The 12,268-nt window shown below is 46.2% G+C and overlaps 1 protein-coding gene across 1 annotated transcript in view; it reads left to right on the top strand.

Annotated features, from left to right (window-relative positions):
* The window catches only part of LOC106818804 (CMP-sialic acid transporter 1-like), a 7,589-nt gene extending 1,183 nt beyond the window's left edge, over positions 1-6,406 (top strand). The window contains exons 3-5 of the mRNA XM_014823476.1: positions 4,145-4,245; positions 5,475-5,607; positions 6,213-6,406. Of these exons, the coding sequence (XP_014678962.1) occupies positions 4,145-4,245; positions 5,475-5,607; positions 6,213-6,322 (344 nt within the window). The 3' untranslated portion in view covers positions 6,323-6,406. The remainder of the gene's footprint in view (positions 1-4,144; positions 4,246-5,474; positions 5,608-6,212) is intronic.
* Positions 6,407-12,268: the final 5,862 nt, after the last annotated feature.

Genomic DNA, 12,268 nt, shown 5'->3' with positions numbered 1-12,268 from the left:
GAGCATTTGACCGGCATTTACGGGTAATTATCGGCAATAATAGGCGAAATAGAGTAGAGAAACATTAAGACTTTGGTAGTAAATACATTTTGTGTAAACTTATTTAGTTTACCATTGTTTTTTTTTAATTAAGACGTTCCAAGTGCTTTTGTGCGTAACCGTGTAACACAGTCACAGTGTGGCCACAGGCCCTTGGAAGCTCAAGTTTGAAGAAGAGTATAAGAGCGAAGCGGATGCTTATACTCTTCTTCCGCTTATATTCCGCTTCGCTCTTATACTCTTCTTGAAACTTGAGCCTCCTAGGGCCTGTGGTGTGACTCAGTGATTCTTTCCGATTCTGTGTGTATTCACCACAGTCACTTGGAGCGTTTCAATAAAATATAATGCTAAATAAATACGAAATCTATTTACTACCAAAGTCTTAATGTTTCTCTACTCTATTTCACCTATTATTGCCGACAATTTCCTGTAAATGCCGTATATATTTATGTGTCAGTGTGCAGCAGCTAGTGTGCGGCAGCCAGGCCTAAGATAAAATATTGCTTGTTTCCCCTATACCGACCGACTCGCCAAAACGCCGCTACTCGACACGTTTTATTGGCCGATTAAAACAAAACAAAAATTATTTTGTTTTGCCAAAAAAAAAAATCAAATTCGTTCCGCAAAAACATATACACAAAACAGAATATACAATAGACATACACACATCTTGTCAAAACAAAATAAAAAAGATTTTTCACCTACCTACCTACTCGGTACCCTGAGAGGCGAGTAGGTAAAGGGGAAACAAACAATTTTTTAAGGGTGGCCCCAGCGTGTGTTGCAGATGAACATTTGGACGGCATTTACAGGAAATTGTCGGCAATAATAGGTGAATGAGAGTAGAGAAACATTAAGACTTTGGTAGTAAATAGATTTCGTATTTATTTAGCATTATGTTTTATTGAAACACTCCAAGTGCCTGTGGTATTCATTGATTCCAACGTGTAACTTGTGTAACTTACTAACTGTGTTTAAGCCAGTCCGTAATAGCTGGCTAGTGTGGCAGCTTAGGTTGATAGACTTATAGTTATATAGATTATGCGGGCCTTCCGGCAGAATGTCAATCATCATTGTTTGATTGTTCACAAAAATTACTAATACTAGGTAAATGATTACTGTATCTATAGTTGAACCGGCAGTAGCGATATCAATTCAACGCCAATGTTGGCCAGCTTGGTTGGGATATGTAGCATATAAACAGGCATATATATGTGCATAATATCATGCTAATATGACAGAACTGCACTTTTTTAGAGAAAGAGCCCCTTGTTCTATTTTCGTGATTTGTTTTAAAATATGAACTTTTAAGTTTTATAGAAATGAATTGAATATATTATACTATAAAATTACAGTTAGAATGCTTCAAAATGTGACTATTTTTTATTTTTAAAACAGCATTTTGGCCTCATCCTCTTTATTTTTTCTTTACCCCTTGTCATTATTCTTAGATCCATCAATAAGAAACATCTGTTGACATTCCATTGCATGGGATGAGATGGCTCTCTCTCTCTCTCTTTTTCTCTCTCTCTCTCTCTCTTTTTTTCTCTCTCTCTCTCTCTCTCTCTCTCTCCTCTCTCTCTCTCTCTCGCTCTCTCTCTCTCTCTCTCTCTCCTCTCTCTCTCTCTCTCTCTCTCTCTTCTCGTCTCTCTCTCTCCTCTCTCGTCTCTCGTGCCTTCTCTCTCCTCTCTCTCTCTCTCTCTCTCTCTCTCTCTCTCTCTCTCTCTCTCTCTCTCTCTCTCTCTCTCTCTCTCTCTCTCTCTCTCTCGCTCTCTCTCTTAGCTCTCTTTCTTCTGCTGCTCTCTCTCTCACTCTTGCTCTTTCTATCCATCTCTCTCTCCTCCTCCTTCTCCCTCTCTATCTCTCTCTCTCTTGCTGTGGCTCTGTGTGCATGCATACAGTTTTGACGCCGATCCCATCACTGCATTATTACCACCTAGGGGTGCACACGTGCAGATGGTTACCCGCACCTGCTGCGGCTGAGCCACACGATTAGCGACCTACATCTCAACCAGACGCGTGATTCTCGGCAATCACCGGCGAGCGGACGGCGTTGCCACTGGATTCGACCCTCGATTAGCGACAGCGGCGGCCGCGAGCGCGCACGCGCGATTCTAGCCACGTCGACGGAGGCGCGAGGCGGACGGCTGTTGCCGCGGCGACCGACGTTTCACTAGACGCGCATTGATGCGCCTGCGGACGCAAAACGTTGAGCTGTCTTGGTGCACAGAGTACGTCGCTCGGTAAAGAGAGCTCGCACGCCAGCATGAACCACGGCGACGACGCCGGCCCACAGGAGGCGCGCGCGGAGCCAGCGGAGAAGACTCGCGCTGCCGGCGACGCTCGGACCGCCCCGAGGTCGCGCTGTCGAAGGCCTTCTGCTTCTGCGTGACCTTCATCGGTTAGAGGCTCGCAAGCAGGTGATGAGCTACTCGATCAGCTATTACAACGGCGGGAGTGTACCCGCATTGCCGCAGACCGCCATCGTGTGCCGCGACCGAGGCCATCAACGCTGCTGCTGATGGTCGTCATGGCGACGACGAACGCGCGTCTGGAGGGAGATCAGCCGTCGGCGTCATCTTTGCCGTGCCGTCGGTGGTGTACGCGATCACGAACAATCTGTACTTCTTCGCTCTGCACTACACGACGCCGCCCGTCTGGAGCGCTGCATTAATCACGGGCAAGTGTCTAGCCGCTCGGTGATTCCACCGTAAATGCTCGCTTTATAGGCAGGTGGCTGTTATATCGAAGTGACTGCCGACGCGGTTTTGTCTGTACCTCGTAGTGGAATTACGCTGAAAGCATAAAATTAACAGTGAATTATGTAGCTGAACCACATTCTGTGCAATTTCATTGTGATATGAATTTCTCTATGTAAATTTTTGTCTTACAACTTGTTTTCTTACAAGTTTACAACATGTAATGTAAAGTAAATTTATCGTATTTTCTCCGACTATATCGGTACAGGCTGTTATGCTATGCACTGCTAATTGTTTTGCAGGACGTTTACAATTTTTACTTTTTTTCTCGTGTATTTTTAGGTGATAATTACAGCTTTGGTGTACCGGTTCTGGGTTTAAACGGGAAGTGACAAACGTCCAGTGGGTGGCATTAGTGATGTTGCTCCGTTGCCATAGCAATGTCACAGGTGTCTGGTAGGTGGAGTTCTTATTGTGAGCAATAATGTTAAGTTTAGTCGGAAGTTGCACCTTTTAGTAGTAATCATATGATGGGAAATAGAATCCATATTTAAAAGCTGTTGCATTGGCTGGCATCGTAATGTCAATTCTAGCACGTTATTCCCATTCTTGCCCACACACCCTCCATCTATCTGACTTATTTGGGTCAGCTAGACCTTACAGAGAGAAGGTTGTGTTAGACTGTAACAGTTTTCTATGCAGAGACATGGCTGCGTCTTACAGAGCTATGGTGGGCATGCAGCAGGTGGTTGTTTTTCAGGGCTGGCCCAAGGGGTCACTATCGCTGAGAGGGTCTATGTCCCCCAGCCGGTACTGCGCGGAACGCTTACCCTGGGTACGGTCCGGTTATACCGGAACGTACCCTGGTAACTATCTAGCTGATATGGTTAGGCAGGCCCGTAGCCAGGGGGGGTTCGGGGGGTTCGAACGAACCAGAGCAACGTACCAGAGCATATAAATCAACGTGATTTATATGCTCTGCTGGTACTATCTAATATGCCGGACCGTACCTCGCCTACTCCACTAACGAGTCTAGGGAGTCGCTACGCCTACTCCCTAACCCTAACCCTAACACTAACCCTAACCATATCAGATAGTTACCCGGGTACGTTCCGGTATACCGGACCGTACCCAGGGTACGTTCCGGCAGTACCCTGGGGGACATAGACCCTATGAGCGTCTCTATCCGAAAGCACGCCTAACACACACACGTTATGTGCTAATATTTGTGCTCACACATAGTTTCACATTACGCGGCTAGCATTTTAGGGGCTAGTTCACATAAAAAGCTAGGCGAAGATCATGACTCAATAGATTTTGGCATAAACGTCGAAGTGTTGATCGCTGGCTGTGATGTCGAGGTTACGAGTTGGCAATTAAAAATATTTCCGTGTTTTCTTACGCAGGAAAGAGTTCCAGTCCGGAGTCCATGAACCTTCTGCTGGTTGCCATGGCGCTCAGCCTCATACAGGCATGCCTATCTGTGATTGCATCCGTCTACACGGAGGTCAGTAGCTGACGATACACGATCTCGTTTACCGTACCTTCCCCCTCATTATTAAAAATTGTTTCAAGCCACAATTAAAAAAATATTTGTTTGCCCTAACTTGACCCAGGCTGAAAAGTTTGGGTAGGTAGGCTTATATTTATTTTTTTAATTTTTAATTGGTCTTTTTACAAATTCAGCATGGTGTCTACATGCTCGTTGTGCTTGTGTGGAGATGTTGAATGTTTGTTTGGCTTGGTACATATAATGTATTGCCTACAGATTTATATAATGTACAGTGATACAATTTGTAAAAAAAAAGAAAGAAAAAAAAAGATCAATAAAATTTTTTGAGTTGGCCCCGTTTTGGCAGGTCGGTCGGGTGAGGGCAAACAAACAATATTTTTATTATCAGGAGCTTATAAATAGATATTATAATAGAGCATGAGTAGACAAAAGTGGCAAGTGTATCGTGTCTGGTGTGAGGTAGTGATAGTGTGTTCTGTTTGCTGCTGCTGTCGCACTGGCAGGCCTTTGCTTTGTTTACATCTCCAAGGAAATTGTTTGCTTTTGCTTTTTGGTACATGGCATGATAGTAGTACCACCCTACAGAATTTTGTTGATGTTAATTTTGCGTTGATTCCATAGTTATTCTTGTTATGATGGTTATTGAAAAATTCCTTCTGGTATACACCAAATCTTAGTTTAAGTCCACATTGGCCGTTTCCTTCCAAAACTTGCACATATATGATGAATCAAATTCGTCCAAGCATCTTCTCAGTTTTTGTCCAAAATCATTTTGCAAACAAGTTAGCAGCCATAGCATATGAAAGACTCGTCAACAAGTGTTCAATATTGGACAGGAGTGGGTGTAATTCAGATAATTAATGGAGAAGGTCACATTTGAAAACAGAGGGCACTTACGGAGTGCATACCTCCGCCAGCGACATACGCCATACGCCCCATGTAACATGTATGTGTTACGAGCTGGCTCGCCGCTCGCTGCTGGCTGCTGCTGACTGACTGGCCTGCTGCTGACTCGACGCGCTAATATCGGTCGCGCGAACACACTAACACACGAATGGACTAACACACGAACACACTACACGAGAGCGATCACATAACCTCCTCCACTGCGTGGGCGGAGGTAACTATTATAGTGTATTGAAACACTAAGCAACTTAATAGCACTTATGCGTCAGTCACTCGTAGTCTCGCCCTAGTAACAAACTTTGTCTGTCTGCATGCAGTATTTGTTCAAGACTGACAAGAGAAGTTTTGTGGAGCAGCAACTGCAGATGTATTTCTTCAGCACACTCATCGGCCTAGGCTTCTTCTTCATGCAGCAGTACTCGGCTACAAGCAACACTACAGACATGAAAGGTATGTGTGGAACAAAGGTTTTACCCACTTCATTTATATGATTATCTGTTTGACTTTTCCTCTTTTTCTCCTCTCCCTCTCTCTCTCTCTATTTTATTCTCTTGCCCCCTCTCTCTATCTCCCTCTCTCGTCCTCTCTCTCGCTCTCTCTCTCCTGTCTCTCTCCCTCTCTCTCTCTCTCTCTCTATTTTATTCTCTTGTTCCCTCTCTCTATTTTATTCTCTTGCCCCCTCTCTATCTCTCTCCTCTGTCCCCCCTCGCCTACCCTCTGCTCTCTTCTCTCCTCTCTGCCTCTCTCTCGTGGTCGCTTCTCTTCATCTCGCCTCGCTCAATGTCTCTCTCTCCCTATCTATCCTATCTTCACCCTTTCTCTCTCCTCTCGCATTCTCTCTCGTCTCCCATTCTCTATCTCTCACCGCTTTTTTCCCCCTCCGTCTCTCTCCCTTCCTCCGCTCATTCTTCCCTCTCCCCCGCGCCCGCCCCCTTCTCCCTTTCTACCCTCGTCCCTCCTACGACTATTTATCACTGCCCTTAGCCGTACATAGTTACTATTTGCGTTTAAAGCCTAGAGCCATTTAAAAATATCTTCCGTCGATTGCATTCCAGACGTTCAGTATCCGTTCGGCATCAAGATCTGCCTGGTGGTGGCGCTGCTGCTCGCGTCGCTAGGCGGCATCACCGTGGCAACGATCGTCAAGAAGCTCGACAACATCTGATGAAGATAATTACAGCGCCCGAACGGCTCGCCAACAGTTTGTTCACCTTGCTGGTTCTTCTGCTCGAGCTGCGTTCCTCGAACAAGTTCTCCAGCTCAAAGCGTTCTCGACACATCTCGACCTGCTCTGCCTCGCTCCTACATAGTCTATGCTCTGCCTCTACGCCGCGAAAGCAACGTCCGACCTCGGCGCCTCGCCGGCGGCTTTTTTTCTCCATTGATTAGCGGCGCGCGCACGAAGGGCGCTGGCGCGGCTGCGCTGGGTGTTCGAGTGGAAGCTGGCTGGGCAGGTTTGCCATGGTTTTCGCTGCTCATCTCATCCATGTCTCGCCGTCGCGTTCGTCGTCGTCGTCGCCTCGCCACGGCCGCCTCTTCTTTCGCCCCACCTCCGGCGGCGTCGCACTACAACGTAGGCGAGCAGACGTGCGCCGGCGCGGTCACCGCCACTAAAGGTTTTCGCGGCATCGGCGCCCCGCCCCGCTCCCATGCGTCGACCGACGAAACGTACGACAGACGCGCGTGCGCGGTCCCACACGCCACTGCTCGCGGGCATCGGCGCCTCGCCCGCTCCCTGCTCCGCGTCGACGCCGACGTAGTGACAGACTGCCGCCGCGCTTGCGGGATAATCACCCCGCCGATCTGTGCCCCACTCGCCGTCAACGGCCCTCCTGCCCGCCTCGCGTTCCCGCGCCGAACGACGACGTAGCTGACAGCGCCGCGCCGCGTCACGACACATACTGACTCGCGGCTACGGCGCCTACGCCCCGCCTCACGCGTCGATCGACGACTAGCGACAGCACGCGCGTGTGCGCTGGTCACCGCCGCTGCGATCGCGCAACGCGCCCGCCCGCCCTCGCCGGCGACGACGCCTCGCTAGCGAAGCAGACGCTCCTGATGCGCGTCACTCCGCCTGCTGGCCTCCGCGGCACGGCGCCCCGCCCGCTATATCTTTATGTTATACTCTCGCGCGACGACGCCCGTAGCCGAACAGACTCGCGGCTGCCCGTCACCGTCGTCGCCGTAGAAACGCTCGCAAACGGGACCAGCCATTGTTGAATGATCTCTCGCTAGTGGATGCCCTCCTTCCCCCCCCCCCCGTGTACGCATCTTGATCGGAAATTCAGGAATCGAAAAATTAGTATTGGTCAGTATACGTCACAGATATTGAATTTTTGTCGCCCATTCCAATTGTCCTTTGTTTGTATGTTTGATTAGGCATTAAGAACGCTCTCACACTTGTTGCGAAACGGTGCAAAAGTGTAAACTGTATGCCGAGGATATACTGCGAGAACAGGGTGCCATCGCTAGCATCACGTCTGCGTATAAAATAACTTGAATCTATCTCATAACCATCGTAAAAAGAGTGGGTAGTAAATGAAAGGGTATAAATGAAGGGTAGTAGTAAATGAAATCACTCGAATCTACATTCGTAAACGGAGTTGCTAGTCCAGCCATATCTGGGCTGTTATGTACTGTGTGTCAGTAGCTATATACCAGTGATGGTTCACTGATATGATCATGATTGACACTGAGGGTAGAATTGAATTACTGGCATTCCTGCATCCTGGCATCGTCCTACACCCGAAGTACCAAGTAACTTCTTAGGGGTACGTTGACTCTGCGTTGACGAGGAATATGTTTGGAATGTGATCGGGTTGCCACCGTGCTAAGTAATGTGATTGTAATTGTGCGTGCGTGCGTGCGTGCGTGCGTGCGTGCGTGCGTGCGTGCGTGCGTGCGTGCGTGTGTGGTTAAGAATAACAGCATGGCCTATATGACAGCGTACATATATATATACTTGAGGTGTTTAATGGATGATGTGTTGGTGGGTGTTGTTTGTTTGTCTCAAAATATTGGTTGGTGGAGGTCAGCGCCCAGTTGTCCTCTCTGCACATCCGTTCTTGGAGTAATCATCCTGACAGAATCATCAGTCAGAATGATTACTCCAATATCTGTTTAACAACCATTATCTTAAATGGTGAGGCCTGTGCGTACTAACGTGGGCTGGCAATTCCGCGAAAATGCATAATTTGCATTCTAAGCAAGTGTCGCATGCCAGCTCCCAGGTGGTGGTGTCAGGGGTGTCATAATATAGACTGTTATATATAATACATATGTCACTATATATATATAATATAATATAATGAAATATAATATAGACTGTTATATAATATATATAATATATATGTCACTATATATATATAATATAATATAATATAATATAGACTTATATAGAATATATATAATATATATGTCACTATATATATAATATATATAATATATAAAATTTTATATATAATTGATATAGCAGATGAGGACTATATACATATATATATATATAATTAAGAGTACATAATAGAGATTATCAATTATCTCATATATAATATAATATATAGACTATTGATAAGATATTATCAACTATGATAACTATGATATGTCTATATTATGACACTCCTGATGGTATGATTTATGTTGGTAACGAAATCGTCTACATATCTATATGTATAGATTGTTATGAATTAGCAGATGTCATGCATGTGAGAGAACAATGACTTTTCGAAAACCTGTACGGATGTGACTTCGAGGCTACGGTGAAATCTCATAAATGCACCGTCATGGTGTGTAGCAATTACACGTAGACATACTGCACATGCAAACATGCATGTGCTGTCCGCGATGTTGTTTTACACACACACGCTGCGCACGGCCAGCGCAGCGGGCGGCGCTGTATACAGGATTCTGTACCATGGGGGCTTGTAACCAGAAAATGGACTGAGCACGCAGAACCGCGCGCGCGCTCCCCACTAGAAAAGATTTTATTGACACGCTCACGCCCCTTAAGATGTGTTTTTCTGTGGCGTAGGCACGAGAGAGAGAAGAGATAGAACCCCTGGCGACCCCCCCCCCCCCCTGTTACACGTCCCCTCGTCGGCACGCCACTAACGCGCACAGACACACCGCACTAACGCACGGGACACACGACTAAGCGGCTGCCGCGCACACACACACACACAGCTCGACACAAGGCAGCGCGCGCTGGCGCACACGCACCAACACACACGACAGGCGCCACACGCCACAAAACACACCAGCACAACACACACACACACACACACACCGTGGTGCTGTTTTTTATGAGGCCTTGACCCGAACGGGCTCTCTGAGCTATGTACAACAATTTTAAGGTGTACAGGGGATGAATCCGCCTCCTGGATAGGATATACACTTTGGGTTGTATATAATCTATCCTGTCATTGCTGATTTGCAAAACTTTGTTATACCCCGAACAGAAAATTTTTATCGTTTTAAATAAATTATTAATTAAATATTAATTAATATAATATATGTGTATATCTACTGTTCGTGATTGTTGTTCTTTTGTTATTGTTGATTTGTTTTTGTGATCTGTTGCCGGGGCTAAAACACCTGCTGGCAATAGTTGGCTCCACGAATTTCATAGACTTGGTGACGTAGATCGTAAAATCCAGGAGTAAGAACTAATACTAGGATCTTGGATATGATTCTTATCGCAGGGATATCACCATATATTATTCTTTACTCCTGAGTAAGATGGACTGCTACTTGGCGCGCTTAAATGTCAGAAACTACAAAAGCTTCGACAGCAGAGCGACAGCTGATGAAGCCGTTAGCAAATGAAGCGTACGGTAGTCAATTCATTATTCGTTTGAAAAACATAAAATTTCTTACAAAGGTATACGTAATCAAGTTGTTGATCAAGTGCAAATTGCAAAGGTAGCCTATCAGTACAAAGTTCAGTTTTTTAGCCTCATGCTGACGCGAGTCAGATGCCCAGCTTGTGTAGAATTCGCATGATTGGTCCTGCTGCGTCCGTGGCGTGCGGTGTGTCCCCTGTCCTGTCAACAGTTGGGGCACAAATCTAACGGCCTCGAGCGTACGGATTCCGTAAATTCGCCGGGACGTGCGTAGGTGGGGGTAATCTCGAAAACGAGTTGGTGAATGTTCGAAGGCTGCCGGGGTCAATGGTCAAAGGGTCGAGAGGCTGTTAAAAGAAGGGGAACATTCCTCCTTAAACTTAACTCGGTAATAGGACGGAAATGGCAGGAATTTGCGCGCACAAATCTAAACGTGCTTTCGACATTAGGGCTCCGTGACATTAGTCCGGGTGGGTATAGCCATTCATGGTAGGAACAACCATATAAAGCCAGAATTCTGTTGCGAAATTGGACGGTCAAATGGTCAGATGGGGACAGGGCAGGATTTTAGACATTATTTGAGGACAGTGCGTCTGCACGGAGGCGATCGATAAAACTTTTGTTTTCCGCTCGGCCTGCACCCTACCATTTTTATGGCCTCTTTATTGATAGAGGACCATGAAATTTGGTTTCCACTGGACGATGCGAAGACGTAGAGTGTTCTGATAAACCTTTTGACCCTGGCAAGACCGGAGGCGTAATATATGGCATTCCTGATACTGCCCTCCTAATGATTGTCACAGTGTTCTCATATGTCATGGCATACCATATATCTTCGCGCCCAAACCCAATATGGCCTCGCATAGCCCACGTCGGGGTTTTACAGCACAGCGCTTACGCGACTACAAAAAGTTTCCGTTGGACTTCGAAATGGGGCTCATCAGATTTTTTATTAAGTTTACCGTTTTCTGTTTCTTATTTCTTTCTATCTTTATCATTTAATAGTTCTTTCCAATCTAAGGAAAATATGCTTACAGATTTTATTTTGTACGACCAATCTTCATGAACAACTAAATAATTTTTACAATCAATTAAATATGGTTTTTGCTTGTTCGAATAGGGTTAGTGGGTTAGGGTTATGGGTCAACAATTGCACCATAAACAGGAGTTTCAGGCACGCGATTCGTTGTACCAACACAAATTTCCAATAGGATTTGGCGAGGGTGATGCGAGAATGCATTGCTGAAAGGGTTGCTGAAATGCATGGTGTACGCAAACTGCGTTAATCTGCATGATCGTGCCGCCTAAACCGAAGACGTGCTCGACTACGCCGTCACCGATACTTAAAATGTTCGCTGCGTGCGGCCTCTTGGTTTACTATAGTAGTAAGTAGCTAGTATTGATAGTTGTCATATTTTATGTTCTAGTTTAGAGCGAGATCGGAGTAAACGAAAGATCTTTTCGCGAGACGGAGTCATAAGAGTACAAAATTGACCGGGAAAGTAAAATCTGTAAACGTATGCTTCCATTTCGAGATGGTAGGGCGCGGGAAAGGCGGTGGTCATGTAACGGCGTTGTGATAAACGACGGGGTTAAATGAAGGGCAATGAACATTAGGCATGCTCTGGTTTTGTGAGCGCATAGATATTGTGCCAGGAGTCACTCGGCCCGTATACATATTAAGATAATGCTGGTCGGTACATTCAGCCATTTATCAGAGAAAGCCGATAATACACGGGGGCACTCGCGTTCTAATTCCTCTCGTATAGCTAGATAATATCAGGAGTGCTATAAAAACGCCTAACCTATTCAGATAACAGGGAAGGGTTCCCTATTATCTTACTTTCGTGGATATGTCAGGCTTTAAAGCGTTCAGTGGGGGCGCAGGCACATGGAGGGGTGTTGCTAATCCCCCTGGCGTGGCAGGGAGGCCACGCTCACGGTGGATACCAGTTAGACGTAGTACTTGCAAAAATCATTAGCTCATCTCCGGGGGTAACGTTTAACTGCCACACCTCCAAACGATAAGCCATTAACACTAACAATCTACTAATGATACTCGCCTGAGCGACTTTATATATATGGGTGCGTGTAGATCACAAAAATTAATCTATCGGGGTCGTTGGTGGGACAGCATATCATGATTACAAAAACCCTTAAGCCTACCTAACCCTAACCCTAAGCACTATCCTACCTACCACCTAAACCCCTACATCCTAATCCTAAGCCCTAACCCGCTAAGCCCTAACCCTGGACTCCCTAACCCCTGAAAT

This window comes from Priapulus caudatus, unplaced genomic scaffold (assembly GCF_000485595.1).
Source record: "Priapulus caudatus unplaced genomic scaffold, Priapulus_caudatus-5.0.1 Scaffold2539, whole genome shotgun sequence".
In the NCBI taxonomy this organism is placed as follows: domain Eukaryota; kingdom Metazoa; phylum Priapulida; class Priapulimorpha; order Priapulimorphida; family Priapulidae; genus Priapulus; species Priapulus caudatus.
The sequence above is the reverse complement of the archived record's forward strand: the minus strand, read 5'-3'. Positions and strand labels throughout refer to the sequence as shown.